The 19,980-nt window shown below is 43.0% G+C and overlaps 1 protein-coding gene across 3 annotated transcripts in view; it reads left to right on the top strand.

Annotated features, from left to right (window-relative positions):
* ARHGEF6 (Rac/Cdc42 guanine nucleotide exchange factor 6) overlaps positions 1 to 19,980 on the top strand; it is a 210,417-nt gene that overhangs the window by 136,381 nt on the left and 54,056 nt on the right. For all 3 annotated transcript variants that reach the window (XM_075323761.1, XM_075323760.1, XM_075323762.1), the window contains exons 12-15: positions 8,200 to 8,346; positions 8,704 to 8,790; positions 15,292 to 15,370; positions 17,068 to 17,207. In XM_075323761.1, coding sequence (XP_075179876.1) covers positions 8,200 to 8,346; positions 8,704 to 8,790; positions 15,292 to 15,370; positions 17,068 to 17,207 — 453 coding nt within the window. The remainder of the gene's footprint in view (positions 1 to 8,199; positions 8,347 to 8,703; positions 8,791 to 15,291; positions 15,371 to 17,067; positions 17,208 to 19,980) is intronic.

Here is a 19,980-nt window from a genome sequence, read left to right as displayed (position 1 = left end):
CTATTCTTCTTTACAGTATCTGTCTTCACTTGCACAACACGGGCACCGATTCTGTTCCCGATGGGGTTCCCTCCAGACTCCACTTCCAAATATAATTTAACGGCCGACCTCTTTCCTGGCACCTGGGCTCTATTAGATACCACTAGGCCCCTCATTCTCCCGTCTGACGTCACAAACCGATTCAAATAGACTTTAACCCTATCCGTCCCACTCACAGGGATTAGTTTGCGCTTTGGAAACCCTACATGCGACAGCATTCCTCAGCTCGGGCTATAGGCCAGGACCTACCCCTCTCAGACAAGGACCTACTGACCTTCACTCTCGCAGGGGATTTCTTAGGGTTTTCGTATCCAGGAAAGAACAGACGACTCCCCGACCAACTAGATTATACCCCGCTTCTGGGGACGCAACCACAGTCCTCTAAAGAGCAGGACCCCACTTGTCCGGGATCAAAGTGGTGACCCTTAGGATCGTTAATCAGTACAATACATAAGGAAAATGTTTATTCACTTATATAGCGCTATTAATTCCACAGCACTTTACATAGATTGGCAATACTGTCCCTATTGGGGCTCACAATCTAAAATCCCTATCAATATGTCTTTGGAGTGTGGGAGGAAACCGGAGTACCTGGAGAAAACCCACGCAAACACGAGGAGAACATACAAACTCCATGCAGATGTTGTCCTTGGTGGGATTTGAACCCAGGACCCCAGTGCTGCAAGACTGTGTTAACCACTGAGCCACCATGCTAGCCATGACTTCTTCTCTCCTGAGGACTCTCTTTCTATGTCCTATATTTACACAATCCTTCTCCTTTCTCTTAACCCATTTGTTACCTATCCAGGTGCCAGGGCAGCCATCACAAACCCACATTGCCACCTGGTGGCCGTTTACAAAATACACATACAATTTACTACAGCAGATAACCTATTCGTGTGCCGTCTACTTCTACAGGGGGTGGCGTAGCCTTAACCCCTCTACAGGTACAGACCATATTTACAAAGGTTTAAATTACCTGCTTAAATTTATTATTCTCTATGTACTGCTCAGTTTACCCCCAAAAGAAACAGACACCCCCTAAAAGAATTGCACTTACCAGTTATATGTGAAGGACAAAAAACGCACAACAATTGACATGCTGCAGATTTTTTTCTGCACCCAAAACTGTAAGGAAAAAGAAGCAACATGCGCACAGCATTTCAGAACTCTGAATGATTTTGCTGGCATAAGGATAGGCATGCAAAACAAACTGCATGATAAACTGCACCAAGTCTGCAACAAAAAAACTCAGCGTGCGCACACAGCTTTAGAGTTGGCAAGTGAATGAGCTCTCACGTACAGATCTGCATCGCTGTCAGGTCCCCCTGCGTTGTATAGTGGTTGACTCTCCCTGGTGACTGGAACCATTATCACTCATGCGGAGTGATATTGGTACCCAATGTTTGTGAGAGCTGCAGTGCAATGCAGCAGGAATGGTGGGGACCTGACAGCGATGCTGATCTCTGTATTAAGGCTACTTTACACACTGCGATATCTGTCCCGATATCGCTAGTGTGGGTACCCGCCCCCATCTGTTGCGCGACACGGGCAAATCGCTGCCCGTGACGCACAACATTGTCCAGACCCGTCACACATACCTGCCCGGCGACGTCGCTGTGACCAGCGAACCGCCTCCTTTCTAAGGGGGCGGTCCGTGCGACGTCACAGCGACGTCACTGAGCGGCCGCCCAATAGCAGCGGAGGGGCGGAGATGAGCGGGACGTAACATCCCGCCCACCTCCTTCCTTCCTCATAGCGGCCGGGAGGCAGGTAAGGAGAGCTTCCTCGTTCCTGCGGCGTCACACATAGCGATGTGTGCTGCCGCAGGAGCGACGAACTACATCGTTACTGCTGCAGTAACGATAATCGAGAATGGACCCCCATGTCACCGATGAGCGATTTTGCATGTTTTTGCAACGATGCAAAATCGCTCATCGGTGTCACACGCAGCAACATCGCTAATGCGGCCGGATGTGCGTCACAAATTCCGTGACCCCAACGACTCCGCATTAGCGATGTCGCAGTGTGTAAAGCCCCCTTTAGAGCCCATTCACCATCGGCACTTTCCAACTGTAATTGTTTGGGATCTGGGGAGTGGGAGGTCTACTTTCGTTTGGAGGTGTCTACTTTATTTGATGGAGAGTCCTGCTGTATTTTTAAACTTTTTAGCAGCTTGGACACTTCCTTATGGAACCGCAACTAGAACTTATTTTTGGAGTAGGGCTTATATTTTAAGCATACTCAGAAAAGCTCCAAAAATCCTCCTAGGGCTTATTTTCGGGGTAGGTCTTATTTTCTCTACAACAGGGTATTTAATTGTTATGAAGCTGAGGATCAGTCGGTGTTGCTGCCATCTGAGGGCTAAATTCTGATCAAGTCACTCACTTGAGATGCACGATTTACAATACTGTTTTAAACATATAGTACATGGGGACACTTGGGCACTGTTGGAGTCCACGGGTGACCATAACCTGTTCCTCCTCCTGTAGTTACACCCCAGGGTCTTACAGAAGTCAGAATCAAGCATCTTTAGACCCAGCGTAATTATTAAGTGAAGCAATACTCACTTTCTATATGGCTGTTCACCATAGCGGTTTGCCATTAACCATTAAGGTTTTCACCTTTTTAATTACAGACCATGACTTTTACAAAGGAGCTGCCACTTTCTACCAATGTGTATTTTTTTCCACCTGGTGTAAATGCTGCTGTTCTCCTGAACCCGTCATTGTTTTTCTTTAGTTCCTGAACCTCTCCGTTCCTGAGATATGGCCCCCCTTTTCCCTGTGTATTTGTTCAGTCTTTTTAGACTTGTGAGTGTGGTCTTCAAGAAGATAGGTAATGGAAATGATACATATTTGTATCCTTCCTCAAGAAGATGCCCACAAAAAAGATTTGAGTATTACACCCACTTGGCTAAAAAGACTACATTTACATATAGGAAAGAGGGGGCCATATATCAGGAATAGAGAGGCGCAGAAACTATAAAAAAAAAAAAAACGGATTCAGGAGAACAGCAGCATTTACATAAAAAAACCCCCCAAACTTATGGGAAGTGATAGGGTGTCTAAATGAATGAAATAACTGGACTTTGAATTAACTTATTGTTTTTGATCGTTTTATGTTTTTTGATCTGTTTTTAGTTTTGCCGCCACTTACTAGAAACCATTGGCAATCTTGCTCATAAACCCTAAAAGCTTAGTTAGGACCACCAATATGATCAATATTAAGAATGTACTCCTCAGAATGGTCTAACACTAGAGATTTCAGCTCTGAAGCCTGCAGAAGTATAATACAGGCTGAAACATAGTGTAATATAAGATAAGTAATGTATCTTCAGTTGCTCATTTTTATTACCTAGACTATATTATTAATAGTATTCCAAGGTAACTAGAGAAAAGTATAGACATACAATTATGGGCAAAAGTTTTGAGACTGACACCAATGTTAAAGGGATCCTGTCACCAGATTTGGTGACTATAAGAAGCGGCCACCACCAGTGAGCCCTTATATACAGCATTCTAGAATACTGTATATAAGAGCCCAGGCTGGGCTGTATTTCGTAAAAATATGCCTTTATCATATTCACCTGTGAGGCGGTCCGGTCCAATCGGTGTCGCTTCTCTCGGGTCTGGTGCTTCCTCACTGCGCCGTCCTCCTTCTTCCCAGCCCCGTGTGGATGATGTGTACTACGTCATCCACACAGGCCGCCATTGTGGTCCTGTGCATGTGCACTTTGATCTGCCCTGCTGAGGGCAGCACGAAATACTGTAATGCGCACACGCAAGGAAAAGTCACAGACCGCCCGCACATGCCCACTCCAATAATTTGATCTGCCCTAAACAGGGCAAAACAAAGTGCACCTGCGCAGGATGGCCTGTGTGGATGACATAGGACAAGTCATGCACACTGAGCTGGGAAGAAGGGAGGACAGAGATGGAAGGAAAATAGGAGGCTCCAGATCCACGAGCAGCGACACCCATCAGGTGAGTATAATAAAGGTGTTTTTTATGTTATACACAGTGGCTCTTATATACAGTATTCTAGAATGCTGTATATAAGGGCTCAGTGGTGGTGGCCGCAGCTTATAAGAGAAAATCCTGATGAGAGGTTCCCTTTAATTTTCATACAGTTTGCTGATCCTGTGTTTTTAGATCTGTTAGATGTTTCTATGGTTACTGAAGTATAAATTATCAGCATTTCAGAAGATTGTAAACTTTTATTGACAAATACATCAAGTTTATGCGACGACAATATTTCGGAAGGCAAAAAACTGCATTTCCAAATATAGCAAGTATCAACAGGTGCTGACAGCTAAAAATACATGAAACACAAAGAAAAGGATATAACAGCATTCTGCAAAGAACCTTCATTTTCTAAATATACTTTAAATAGCATTAATGCAGTTTAAATTCCATATATTCTATGTATGCATATATCTTGGCGCTTACAGAGTGCTGCTGTGTCCCTTTGTTTGTGTTTCAAAGACTTAAAGGGGTTGTTCACTACTTTGACATCAATGTCTGATCGGCCGGGGCCCGACTACCCACACCCCCACCGATCGACTGTTATCAGTCTCGGCAGCAGGCAGCTGGAAGTACTCCGCTCCAAAGCTGTTCCGTCTTCTGATAGTGGCCGCGGCCGGGTACTGCATATCTGCCTCCCATTCTAATCAATAGGAGGCAGATGTACAGTACCTGGCCACTGCCACTATCAGAAGACAGTGCAGCGAGGAAGCTGAGCATTTCCGGCTGCCTGCTGCCACCGCTGGGACTGAGAACAACTGATCGGCGGGAGTGCCGGGTGTCTGACCCCTACTGATCAGACATTGATGACCTTTCCTACGGAAAGGCCATCAATGTCAAAGTAGTGGACAACCCCTTTAATATTTACAGTGTTGACTCTTATATTTCAAGACTTTTACATTTTACCCTGGCAACTGGATATCCGCTTCTGGGCCAAATCCTGACTAATGACCCATTCTTGCCTAATCAATGCTTGGAATTTATCATAATTTTTGTTTTTGATTGTCCTCCTAATTTTTGAGGATTGACCACAAGTTTTCAATGGGATTGAGATTAAAGAAATTTCCTGGTCATGGATCCAAAATGTCAGTGTAGTGTTCACCGAGCCACTTGGCTATCATTTTTGTCTTGAAACATGGTATCCATCATGCTGGAAAGATAAAGTTGTTTATCACCGAATTGCACCTAGATCGTTGGGAGAATTTGGTCTTGGAGGATTGTTAGATCCCATTCTTTTTTTCATGGCAGTGATCATATGCAAAATTGTGGGTTAGCCCCTCCATAGATGCTAAGCCCCCCGCACATGAATGGTCTCACTACTCTACTGATGGCGTGACCAAGGTCTTTTGGTGGTGCTCACTTTTTCTTCTCCAGACAATAATTCTTCTAGAGATATCCAAAACAATCTAAAGGGGCTTCATCAGAGAAAATAACTTTACCTCAGTCCTCTGCAGTCCACTGTACTTTCCACAGAATAGCAATCTGTCCTTGATGATTTTCTTGGAGGGAAGAAGCTTCTTTGCTGGTTTTTTTTTACAGTAGGTGAGCGTCCAACAGCCTTTGCCTCAATTTTGACTTCACAGATCTCAATCCCATTGAGAACCTTTGGTTAATCCTCAAAAACAAGGAGGACAAACAAAATGTCATCAGTGTATCTCACTCGGGGAGACCCCAGGTAAATCTGATGTCAGAAGGTCACAGCGCCTCACTGCTGGTGCTGTAATAGTTAAACATTCTTTCCTGCCTGGCTGCGGGCTTTAGCTGTCTATTTCAGGTGTGGCTCTTTGAGATCACTCCCCTTTCCTATTTAAGTTATTTGATCTTATCACATGATGCCTTTGATAGAAACTGAATCCTCACTTCTATGTGGTCCACTTTGGAAGGAGTAAGCTTTGGAAGAAGTCTGTCGCGTTGTGTGCAGCAGTGGTGTTTTCTGCACTGAAGCCGCCTGGAATGTCTTATCCTTGCATGTCTATTTTCCCTGTTTGTATTCCTTCCCTTGTGTTTCTGTATTGTAGTGGCGAGTCTAGTGAACTCAGTGGCCTACTCACTAGACAGGCTGAATTTAGGGCCAGCTGAGGGAATAAGGTATCCTGCTCGCGACAGGTTGAAAGAACCTGTATAGGGATGCTACGGAGCTCAGGAGTCAGTGTGAGGTTTCAGAAGGTGTCCCCTCAACCCTCCCCCTAGCGGCAGGGACCTCCATTGTATCAGGAACCCTTTGTCCCGTGTGTGTTGTAACATCTTCTGGGGCTTTACCAGGTGCTAGGTAAATCATACTAGTAATGTGCATGACACAAAAAGACCGAAATTGTGATGAACCCCAATCGCTGATTAGACAAAAATGGGTCGTCAGTCAGGATTTGGCCCAGAAGCTGATATCCAGCTGTCGAACGAACTGCAGAAGCCTTCAAAAATAAGCGTCAGCACTGTAAATATTGAGTCTTTACATAAACTTGATGTGTTTCTCAATAAAAGCTTAAAAAGTTATGAAATGCTGATAAATGTACTTCAGTAACTATGGAAACATCTAAAAGATCTAAAAATCACTGAAGCAGTAATCTGTGAAAGCCAAAATTTGTGTCAGGCTCACAACTTTTGGCCATTATTGTACTGTTCACTGCTATGATTTGTTGTAGGTCGGTCTCGCACTGGTAATCGACTCCAGAATGTCAAGGAGGCCAATTCACTAAGCAGTCGATGAAGCAATGTAGCACAGCAGCTAATGAGCGGAGCTGATGATGGGGATGAGTTGATGATATAATGGGTTAAGGTGCAGTGCTAATTTATTGAACTCTTCTCAATAGACTTTTCCGTGTCGCAGTCATGAATTATAATTACAAGACAAGAAACCACTCATTTATTCTGTGACCGGTTTTACCCTTTTGTGACCATTCTACAACAAAATGCAACTTTGTAAAAGTCATTTTCAAGAGATAAAATCCTCCATGTGTTAATGGTACTTCACATGTATCCTTCGTCCAACTTATGTCATTGTCATAACATCCAAAAACATTAGGCCCCGGCAGTGGCATAGCAACTGCTTTTGCCTCCCGGAGCGGTCGTCAAATTTGCCGCCCCCCTCCGTTGGCCATCAATAATCCAGAATATATATAACTTGGGTATCTTGGGTATTGGGTGACGGATGGAGGGGGGCAGCGGCTGATGGGCATAGCGGTGGCGTATGAAGGGGGGCAGCGGCTGATGGGGAGAGCGGCGGCGTATGAAGGGGGGCAGCGGCTGATGGGGAGAGCGGCGGCGTATGAAGGGGGATGGGTGGCACTTACTTAAGGGGTGGATCGGGGGCACTTACCAAATGGCACTTGCAGGGATCACTCTCCCCAGCTTTCACAGATGAAGTGAAGCTGAGGGGAGTGGTCACCTACAGGTCACCGGCCCCAGATCCAAGGTGATTGGAGAGATCGGTCACAAGGCCGATCTCTCCAATCAGAGCTGGGGGCGGGTGAAACAAAGTTCACCCAGCTCCAGCCAGTGATCAGTGCTATAGCTGCACTGATCATGGCTGGACTTCAATGTCACAGTGGCTGTGATTGGCTGAGCGGCCAGTTCAGTTCAGCCGGACTTTAGATAAAGTTTGGTTTGGGACCTGGACTTGACCGGAACCCCAATGGAAGTCACTAATTGGGCAGTTTGGGTCTCTGCCCACATGTAGCCAACCATTTACGGATCACTTCCGAAGGCATGTGGACAGGGTTTTCCATTTTTTTTTTTTTTGTCTGGTGCACACTACACCTGATCACGCTATTGTTACCCCCAGTGGGAGCCGATCAAACACTGCAAGCGGCTCACACTGGGCTGAGCACCAAGCGTTCTCGAGCACAGTGCTGCACGCGCGAGTGGTGTTCATGCGAAAAGCACCCAGATGCCTAACCTGAACTGTTTTTTTTTTTTATATATAAAGTCTGTGTTCAAGAAAAACATTGATCCTCGGGTTTGTTCATCTCTGGTTGTAGCATGTGTTCTGCCCTCAGCGGTCTATGCTTAGGTACAAGTCATGGTGCAAGGTGGTGGACAAAAATCATTAACTAATAATGAAGTGTTCACGTATATCATATGTAAAGATAATATTCTATAGTCTATTACTTTCCAAACTTTGTACCTTTGCTTGTTTCAGGCACAGTGTCAGGACTTGAGGAAAAGGAAGCAGTTGGAGCTACAAATCCTTTCCGAACCCATCCAGTGTTGGGAAGGAGAAGACATTAAGACATTAGGAAGTGTCCTATATATGTCCCAGGTTATGGTACAATGTGGAGGAAGCGAGGTATGTAGCATACATAGCAAAACGGAGTGTCAGGCCATGAGGCCATGCAGGTTCTGCGCCGTCACCCATTGTTGCTAGTCTGCATTCTAAGTATTTCACAGCATGACCCAGATATTCTGCTTTTTTGGAGATTACACTTTCTGCCTCACTGTAGTGTTTGTAGTAGGATTGTCCCATTAAACAGACCTTAAAGAGGACAAGTCTTATGCAGATATACCCCAAAATATCTTGTTAGTGGACATAAAATGTACTGTATGTCCAGTCTGTTGTTAGGATTTGTATTCTGGCGCTGCGCTCAGCACGTTCCTGATCATTTCTTTGACACTGATTGTTTGTTATATTTCTTTTCTAATCAAGGAAAAAGAAGAACGGTATTTTATGTTGTTTCCAAATGCACTTGTAGTGCTGTCTGCCAGTCCACGGATGAGCGGCTTCATTTATCAGGTATTGTAGAAAACGTCTCTTTTCTAGCTTTGGTAATTCTTCGTATTCACTTTCCATAATTGCCTCCTTTTTGCAGATCACACAAAGGTCCATTAAACTAAAGCATTCATGAGACATACGCACATAAATATTAATGCCTGTACCTGCGCAACATGTCTCAAAAGGCTCACCTTAACAGCACCAAAATTTATTTTTGTAAAGTTTTCTACATGAACACAGAATATAAAGTAATACACCGGCACATTCTTAAAGGGAACCAACCAGTAGGATTTTCATATATAAAGTAAAGCCAGTGCTATACTGGCACTAGGATGCTGAATGTAACCATACTTTTTGTTCTGAGATTGGAGGCTTTATTTCAGAAATATGTGCAAGTAAAGTTTCAGCATTGCACTGCTATTTGATTGACAGGTGCAACAAGAAGGGAATATGTGGATCAGGTCTTGCAATCTATTCCCGCTCCTGTCTGTCGGTCTGCCTGTGGCAGAGTTAACGTCTATGATGGTGACAGGGGAGGAAGGCCATGCAGGCAGACTGACAGGGGCGGGAATAGATAGCAAGAGCTGATCCGCATATTCCTGCCTCTGTTGCACCTGTCAATCAAATAGCAGTGCATTGCTGGAACTTTACTTGCACATATTTCTGAAACAAAACATCCAATCTCTGAACAAAAGCTCTGCTTCCATTCAGCATCATAGTGCCAATACAGTACTGGCTTTACTTTATGTATGAAAATCCTGGTGGTTGGTTCCCTTTAAGGACATATTCTGCTAACTCACCAGCTTTATTCTATAACCGCCTTATGTTATTTTCCAGCTCAGTGACATCCATACATGTTGAGACCATTATGACCAGCATTATCATATCACAGTCTAACTACCAATGCACTACATAATTCCCTGTGTAGACAGGACGTCCGTCTCCACTACAGGATGCCATTATTGATCGAATTCTTCCTGGCCTCCTACAAACACCTCCCTGGTGCCTGCTTCTTGTCCAACAAAGATCTCATTTGTGTTGATTTTTAGGAATACGAATAATATACGATTTGCCTAAAATGGTCAGAGCCATTTAATATTCTGTAGATGATGTCATTAGCCAAAGAAGAATGACATGACTAGATGGGCTGCTCTTTACTGCCTAGGAGCCATCACATAACATGGTATACCACAGCCAATCCAGAGGGACTATCATAGCCTGTATAAAAGCAGAAGCAGGAAATGCAGCTGACAATTTGGGGGGAATCTGGAAAGTAATAGTAAAACGAACATCTTAGCTATAGCGATAGCGAGAGAAAGCCATACACACTGAATAAACTGTAGTAATAGTGTGTGAAGCATTGAAGAAGATTAGTGTACGAGCAAAATAGAAAAACACAAAATTAATTGAGAGGACACCTGCTTTTCAGGGTAATTACTGGCTTTGGAGTACTTTAAATTTACTGTGAATTAAATATCCTGGTTGGTAAATTCAAATTACAAAATATTTGCTCATGACTATTGGTTAAAGGGAATTTGTCACCAGGTTTTTGCCACCTAATCTGAGAGCAGCATAACATAGGGGCAGAGACCCTGATTCCAGTGATGTGTCACTTACTGAGCTGTTTAGTGTAGTTTTGATAAAGTCACTGTTTAATCAGTAGTAGATTATCATTGCAGGACTACTTGACGTGCTGCCAAGTAGTCCCACATATTCAGATATAAAAGAAGCAGGTGGGAATGACCGCAGGATGTGTTTGCTGATTATGTTCTGCTACAGAGCGGTGGAATAAGCTGTGAGAAGTGACCATAGACCCTCTACCTCCTGTTGTCCCATTGTGGCGTTGAAGAAAGCGGGGGGGAATTACCGCACCATCACTCCCCTGATCGCATTACCCTTTAAGAATACCCAGTGCATGCTGAGAGACGCAAACAGATCATTATAGTAAAACCAAACAAACAAAACAGAGATTTGTCACATAGAGGGAACGGTTGGGAATTTTCAAGTAAAGTGAATTAAAAAAGGGAATATGATACTTAGTAAGTTTTAGTTATCCGACAACGACTGTAAGGGCCTATTCACTTGTTGCGCTTTTGCTGCTTGAAAATTCGGCGGTTTACGTTACTAGCAAAGTAACTAAGATTTCTGAAATCTCATGAACACACTGCATATTTTTTTCCTTGCAGATTTTGAACCTTGAAAGCGTTTTTATCAAATCTGCAGAATATCAATTGTTTCTGTGTTTTTGCAGGGCTTTTCATTCATTCAACTAAATAGGAAAAAAATTGCGAAAAAACCCCATCATGCAACACAGCATGTATTTTATGCAGCATTTTTCCTGTCAACATTCTAGTACAGTGGAACCTTGGATTACGAGTATAATTGGTTCCGGGAGTGCGCTCTTAAACCAAGTTACTCTTATATCAAAGCGAATTTTCCCATAGGAAATAATAGAAACACAGACAATTCGTTCCACAACCCAAAAATATTTACTGTGTTTATACAAAGTTATTACAGTAATACAACCTAATGTACTGTATTCATATAAAATTATTACAGTACACTAATACAAAATACTGTACAGTAAAAAACATGTAAAGCAAATGAAACTGCACTTTAGCTTCCAATAGAATTGTTGGAGTGCGAGAGGCACAGTAGAAGCAATGTGCTGTACTGGTTATCAGAAAGAGAGTACAATACTGTATCCACAAATGCAAATTGATAGACATGTTATATAGTATATACTGAACAGTACAGTGGTATACTGTATACAGTATACAAAAAAGATTTTTGTCCGGCTCACCCGCTCAATGGAGACCGCTGACTCCTGGACCGTGCACACAGGAAAAAGTCGGCAAGGCTTGCACCAATAATTCAAAGGGAAATCCAGCAATCCAGTCCAAGGAATTTTTTTCTTAAAATCACATATTCTTTATTATAAATTCATGTTAAAACACAGGGTCGATTTTAGCCCAAGAGAGGACGCGTTTCGAACATGATGTTCTAAATCTGTCTCAAACTCATCTGAGAAAAAGGACTCATTAAAAAGGGGCTGAGACCCGGACATAAAATCACAAAAACAGGGAAGGTGCAGCAAAAACCAGTATAGAGTAAATATGTACAGAAAGTTACCTCCAGAGCGGGTCAGAGCGTGGTGAAAGGACAGAACAGGAAGTGTGTACGGTGAGGATTTGCTCTTATTGTAAATCATTGCTCTTTAACCAAGTTACAAATTTTTAGAAAGTTTTGCTTGTCTTGCAAAGCGCTCTCAAACCAAGTTACTCTTAATCCAAGGTTTTTTTTATAGAAACATATGTGCGCTTACAATAACCATTTAGGAATTACTGCTATTTTTTTAAGCTAGTCCCTAAATTTTCTCCGGCTCAACAGTAGTAGGACAATTGATTGATGAGCTGTTTCATGGTCTGGAGCAGTCTTCCTCATTATTACATAGATACAGGGTCTGGAGTTCATTCCAAATGTTTATTTGAGGTTGTGCTGGGAACACTTCAACCTCCAAAGACCTGGAAGAGCTGGGAAGACAAATGGCGTGGATGATTGCAGAATTGTTTCCTTGGTAAAGAGGAAAAAAAAAGTCCCTCTGCAATATCTCACCTAGGAAAGAACAATTTCAAAGAAATGGATGTAAACTTATCAAAGTTTTCAATAGACACCATCACAAATGTAATTCCACAGGGTTTATCTCAGGAGGTAAATCTTGGTAACACTCGAGCTGAAAGCCCAGATTACACTTTATTAAAATACTTCTCAAAACAAAAAGTCACTCTGTTCCAGGACATAAAAAAATTAAATAATAAGGGTGGCCCACTATTTGGACAACCCCTTTTCAATCAGTATGTGTACCCCATGTGAAAAAAATAACACAGAGGGTATGTGCGCACGTTGCTTTTTACCTGCTTTTTACCTGCTTTTTTGCTGCTTTTTCTTCTGCGCTGTTTAATGGCAAAATGGATGTGTTCTTCTATTCAAGCAAAGTCTATGGGAATTTGGGTTTCTTGTTCACACTATGTTGTTCAAAATGCTGCCTTTTTGTGGCAGAACTTTGGTCAAAAACTCAGCTTTTCAAAGAAGCAACATGTCAATTGTTTTTGCCATTTGGGTTTTGCACTGCAAAGCTGAGTTTTTGACCAAAGTTCTGCCACAAAAAGGCAGCATTTTGAACAACATAGTGTGAACAAGAAACCCAAATTCCCATAGACTTTGCTTGAATAGAAGAACACATCCATTTTGGCATTAAACAGCGCAGAAGAAAAAGCAGCAAAAAAGCAGGTAAAAAGCAGGTAAAAAGCAACGTGCGCACATACCCTTAGGCTTCGGTTCCACTTGCATTTTGAACGGACGAGTGCAGTCCGATAAAACATTGGATTACACTCGCACCAGTGCAAAACTATGCGGCAGTGTCCATCTGCGATTGATTTCTTATGCCATAGCGGCATGCGGAATGAATCGCAGCAGACTGTGTTTGGCAGCGATTCTCAGCTCACACCCCCCATACAAGTCTATGGGAGCATGTGAAACATCGCACTGCACTCGGATGTCATCCAACTGCAGTGCAAGGTACTCAGAGACAAGCAGCTGAGGATACCATTGCAAGATTGCATCACACTAGGATGACCCTCGGCTGACACTCGAAGTAGAGCGCCATTGGCATATCGCTTCTGATACTCTTGCATTGGAAGCTGTGTGCAAGTAGAACCGTACCCTCCAGTGCCAACGTTTTCTAGTAGTCTCACCACTCGCTCTTCCAGGGCTTACGCAACCAGCAGCCAAGCAGTGGCCACTTGACTGTCCCCTCCTTTGGACATAATTGACATCCAGAGAAAATGAGGGCTACTGCTGCACTTTCACTTCCTCCGGATGATTTGTCTGAAAAAGGGGACAGTGGATTGATATTCACTTTATTTAAAGGGTTTGTCCACTAGTCGGACAACTTCTTCTAAACCATGTCCCCCCAAGTAAAATAAGCAGCTATACTCAATTCCGTTGCAAGTGCAATTACAACGCTGTCGGCACTGGGTCTCCAAGGACTCGCATGACATTATGTCAAGTGATCCATGCAGCCAATCAGCAGCTACTTCACAGTCCCCTCCTTGAGAAATAACTGACATCCGGAGGAAGCGAGAGCTGCATCTGCTCTCCTACTTTCTCTGTATGCCTGACTTGTGCGAAGGAGAGGAGAGCGAAGACAGTGCTGATTGGCCTCAGGGATCTCGTGACATAATAATGTCATATGAGCCTCAGGAGAGGCAGTGCGACACCGCTGGAACTGTATTGGAGATGAGTATACTGTAGATGTAATTATTCTACAAGGGTTAAACAGACTGATTTGTAAGGGGTTGTTGAAATAGTGGACAACCCCTTTAACTTGTGCTAAAATAATTTTAAGAGAACAGTATGAAGAAAGAAATGAAATACCGCAAATATGATAGGATCAAAGTATGATATGAACAATATTGGTCAAAGTAATCAAATATTCTTCGTTGTTCAAGTCCGTGTCCTAACCTCAACCTATCTGATCACGAAAACCAGAAATTCCATATGTCCACTTTGCTTCTCAAAATTTAAAGTTACTAATACTATTCACAATGACTACGGGCTAATGTGTGCAGTGGAACCTTGGTTTAAGAGTAACTTGGTTTGAGAGCGTTTTGCAAGACAAGTAAAGCTTTTTACAAATGTGTAACTTGGTTTAAGAGCAATGCTTCGCAATAAGAGCAAATACTCACCGTGCACACTTCCGGTTCCATCCTTTCACCACGCTCTGACCCGCTCTAGAGGTAACTTTCTGTACATATGTACTGTATACTGTATACCATTGCACAGTACAGTATATACTATATAGCAGGTCTATCAATTTGCATTTGTGGATACAGTATTGTACTTTCTTTCTGATAACCAGTACAGCACATTGCTTATACTCTACCTCTCGTACACCAACAATGTTGTTGGAAGCTGACATGGAGTGTAATTTGTTTTATGTTTTTTACTGTGCAGTATTTTGTATTAGTGTACTCTAATAATTTTATATGAATACAGAACATTATTTTGTATTACTTTAATAAGTTTGTATAAATACTGTAAATATTTTTGGGTTGTGGAATGAATTGTCTGTGTTTCAATTATTTCCTATGGGAAAATTCGTTTTGATATAAGAGTAACTTGGTTTAAGAGCACACTCTCGGAACCAATTATGCTCGTAATCCAAGGTTCCAGTGTATTTTCTTATTAGACACATATTGGATGCGTTCCCTTGCATACACTGTATGTACAATACAATCCCCCTCCCCACTTATCACTTTCAACTTCATTCCTCATCACCGAATAGTATTAGACACCACGTAAGTTTACATGACTCATTGTTCTTCCACAAATAGGATCCGTCTGTCTCTGTGATTAATGGCTGGAGTTCATTGTCTCCAGGAGAGCGGCCAACACCATCATTGTAATTCACATCATAAGCAGATATGGGCATCGTCTTACATTTTTTTTTCTATTTTAAAGGGGAAATTACCACTTACGGGCATGTTGGTAATTAAGTTGGAGGACACGGACACAAGCAGCAATGCCTTTGAGATCTCAGGTGAGTTAATCCTTTATGTAAGATGAGTTTTTATTTTTTAGTTTAGAGATATACCGTAATACATGAAACATGTGAAATGCCGGGAATATTACATTTTATAGAATAATTCAATCATGTTTTGTGGGTTTTTAAATACAGCATATCACAAAAGTGAGTACACCCCTCACATTTTTGTAAATATTTTATTATATATTTTCATGGGACAACCCTGAAGATCTGACCCTGTGATTACAATGTACAGTAGTCAGTGTGTAGCTTGTATAACAGTGTAAATGCGGTGCCATCTAAATAACGCAAGACAGACATTAATGTCTAAACCGCTGGCAATAAAAGTAAGAACACCCATAAGTGAAAATGGACAAATTTTGCCCAATTAGCCATTTTCCTCTCCGGTGTCATGTAGCTCATTAGTGTTACAAGGTCTCAGGTGTGAATGGGGAGCAGGTGTATTACATTTGGTGTTATTTCACACACACAGTCTCATACTGGTCACTGGAAGGTCAGCATGGCTCCTCATGGCAAATAAGTCTCTGAGAATCTGAGAAAAAAAAAAGAATTATTGCTCTATATAAAGATGGCCGAGGCTATAAGACGATTGCCAACATCCTGAATCTGAGCTGCAGCACAGTGGCCAAAACCATACAGTGGTTTAACAAGACAGATTCCACTCAGAACAGGCCCTCACCATGGTCGACCAAAGAAGTTGAGTGCACATGCTCAGCATCATATCCAGAGGTTGTATTTTCAAAATAGACATTTGAGTGCTGCCAGCATTGCTGCAGCGGTTACACGGGTGGAGGTCAGTCTGCCTGTCAGTGCTCAGATGATACGCTGCACACTGCATCACATTCATTGGTCTGCATGGCTGTCGTCCCAAAAGGAATTCTCTTCTAAAGATGGTATGAAACAGAGACTTGGCACTCGGATTGTTGAAGAAAAGCTGTGATTTTTTTTATTTTTGAAATCCTTACAAAGTGAACAGAGCACAGGCGTTTTGGTCCTAATACATTGGACCTTCATCAGTGTGCAAGCTGGAGTTCACTTGTGGCAGCTCCTTATCAACATCTATGAAACTTAGCCACAAGTGAACTCTAGCTTGCACATTGATGAAGGTCCAAGATATTAGGACCAAAACGTCTGTGCTCTGTTCACTTTGTAAGGATTTCAAAAATAAAAAATCACAGTTTTTCTTCAGCAATCTGAGTGCCAAGTCTCTCCTTCATACCATACCAATGGATTGGATCCCACTTGGGTAAAACAAACAGAAGTTCCATGGTTATTCTTCACATCTTCTAAAGATGACGCACAAGAAAACCACAAACAGTTTGCAGAAGACAAGCATATTTAGGACATGGATTACTGGAGCTATGTCCTGTGGATGATGAGACCCAAATAAACTTATTTGGTTCAGATGATGTCAAGTTTTTGTGTGGTGGCGACCACGACAAGAGTAAGACAAGAGTGTCCTGCTTACAGTCAAGCATGGTGGTGGTAGTGTCATCGTTTGGGGCTGCATGAATGCTGCCTGCTGTGGGGACCTACTTTTCATTGAGGTAACCATGAATGCCAACATGTTCTGTGACATACTGAAGCAGGGCATGATCCCCTCGCCCTGCCTTCAGAAACTGGGCTGCAGGGCACACCAAGGTGATCACTGCCTTGCAAAAAAACCTATAATATATTATTTTGCTTTTCAGGTCACATTATAGAACGCATCATAGTCTACTGCAATAATAGTCAGGACTGCCAGGAGTGGCTTGAACATCTGTGCAGGCTAACCAAGTCTCCTGGTTCACACGCCTCTTTGTGTAAAACCCCGTCTTGGCCAAGTCACTCAGTAAGTGATGTTTATCATAATGGTAATTTGTTACTGATAAAATGATAAAATAAACTTTTTAAAAAAAAAATGCTTATATAGCTTGAATCTCACCTGTAGACGTCTTGTAAGTAGTTGCTATGATGGTCATAATGTTGACTAAGATCCACTGAAAGGGTTGGTTGTCCATTTTCATTAAAAATTGGGAAACAAGCAGCTACTACTTTAACCTCTTCCCGACATGGCAAATTTCCGTTTTTTGTGTTTTTGTTTTTTTTTCCCAGAGCCATCATTTTATTTTTCTGTCCACATAGCCATATGAGGGCTTGTTTTTTTGCGGGACGAGTTGTACTTTTGAATGACACCATTCATTTTACCTAGTGATGGTCGAATAGTAACTATTTGTGTTCGAATAATGCTTACCGAATACTGAGCATTATTATACCAGTATTTGTCACGGCAAGAGAAATGCTCGAAATCCCGTTTGACTTACATTAGATTCGTCATTCGTGACGAATACTCCAATAGTATTTTGGGATTTGTTATCAATAATCTGAACTCTAATAGTTACTATTCACTCATCACTAATTTCATCACATGATATATTGGAAAATGGGAAACAAATTCACAGTTCTGTGAAATCGTGAGAAAAAAAAAAATCCCAATTCTGCAGTTGTTATTTGGGAATTGTTTTTAACCGACCTCACAATATGATTCTCATCATCAGTACAATTACGTCGATACCAAACAAGTCGGGTTTTTTTTTAAATTATTTTAGTACTGAAAAAAAAAATCAGAATTTTGAAAAAACAAAATTTTATTTTTTGAGTTGTGTTGCGATTTTACGAGATCCATAACGTTTTTATTTTTCAGGCGATGCAACTGCTTGATGACTTATTTTTGGGGGGCGAGATAATGTTTTTGATTATACCATTTTGGGATAGATATGATATTTTGATCGCTTCTTACGCCATTTTTTGTGGTCTTGCAAGAACCCAAAAAATCTAATTTTGGTATTTTGGAATTTTTTCTATTTGCAGTGTTTATTTTTATATGTCAACAGATTGGATGTTTCTGAACGTAGTGATACCACATGTTTTGTTTGTTTTTTACTCTATTTTTAATGGGGGAAAAGTAGGGTGATTTGACCTTTTATTATGTTTTTTATATTTTAAGGTTTTTTGTTTTTTTTTTTTAACTTTTTACTTTACGTATGAGTCCCCTTAGGTCACCATAGCCTGCAATTGTGTGATCACTTGTGTTATATACAGCAATAACACAGTATTGTTGCATATAGTGAAAATGATGGTCTCCTTTAAAGCCTGATCCGAGTCAGGTTTCAACGGAGCTCCGTAATGACAAGCATGGGAATTTTTAATAGAATTGTCATAGCAACCCATCGGTGACCAGCGATCACGTCACGAGCGCGCCAATGGGTGAAAAGCATGAAGCGTCCCCTTGCTGGCATGATGCCACTATTAAAGGCAGGGCCTGGCTGTAACCCATAGCTTTCTTTGTCGCTCTATTGGGAGACCCAGACAATTGGGTGTATAGGCTATGCCTCCGGAGGCCGCACAAAGTATTACACTCAAAAGTGTTAAGCCCCTCCCCTTCTGCCTATACACTCCCCGTGCTCCCACGGGCTCCTCAGTTTTTTGCTTTGTGCGAAGGAGGTCAGACACGCACGCACAGCTCCACAGATTGGTCAGCAGCAGCTGCTGACCATGTCGGATGGAAGAAAAGTGGGCCCATATAGGGCCCCCAGCATGCTCCCTTCTCACCCCACTCTTGTCGGTGGTGTTGTAAGGTTGAGGTATCCATTGCGGGTACGGAGGCTGGAGCCCACATGCTGTTTTCCTTCCCCATCCCCCTCAGGGTTCTGGTGGAAGTGGGATCCTATCGGTCTCCAGGCACATGAGACCGTGCTTCATCCACAACTCCTGTGGAGCCTGCTGGATAGGAGCCGGGTATCGTTCAGGGACATGGCCCTGCTACTTGGAGGTACTCTGTGTCCCCGTGGGGACCGCGCACAGCAACACTCCAGCTTTGCTGGGTGTGCTAGTGCACCGGGGACCGCGGCGCTGACCGGGTTAATATGTGCCATTACACACTCAGCGTTGCTGAGTGTGTTTATGTATAGGGACTGCCGCATTGACCGCCGCTGCCTTGGAAACACTGTGGCGCGGCTGGGACTTGTAGTGCGCCGGGGACTTCCACGCCGGCCGCGCTTTTACGGCGGCCGCGTTTATTACTAGAGTCCCCGGCTTTTTGCGGCCTAGTTTCCTTTCCTCCCGCCCATAGCCCTGACAGGCAGGGGAAGGGCGGGAAGCTGCACAGAACGAGCAGCACTGAGGGCTGGAGCATGCTTTGCATACTCCACTCCCCTCACTGTGCACAGTGCAGGCACCAGTTCCCGCTCTTTCTGGGTCACGCCCACGGCTCCCTCATCTCCTCAGGACGCATTCCTGTCAGCTCCTCGTACGCTGCAGAGGGGGACAAAATCTGGGAGACCCAGGCAGGGACCCTGGTGGCATCACAACCGCTTTAAGCGGGTGGTAAGCAGCACCTGTGGTGCTAGCCCCATTGTGCAGTAGTGTAACATTATATGTTTATTTTACACTGTATAGTGCACAGTTGATTTCTGGCTATATACCCTATTGTGTTGCTCAGGGAAGATAATAGCATGGCGCCCACGAAAGGGGTGCCACAACACAGGCTTATTATGTTGCCTGCGCCGCATGTACGACCCCGCTACCGGCAGGTTCCACTGACCCTCATTGTCTGCACTGTTCGG

This window comes from Anomaloglossus baeobatrachus, chromosome 9 (assembly GCF_048569485.1).
Source record: "Anomaloglossus baeobatrachus isolate aAnoBae1 chromosome 9, aAnoBae1.hap1, whole genome shotgun sequence".
Classification (NCBI taxonomy): Eukaryota; Metazoa; Chordata; class Amphibia; order Anura; family Aromobatidae; genus Anomaloglossus; species Anomaloglossus baeobatrachus.
The sequence above is the reverse complement of the archived record's forward strand: the minus strand, read 5'-3'. Positions and strand labels throughout refer to the sequence as shown.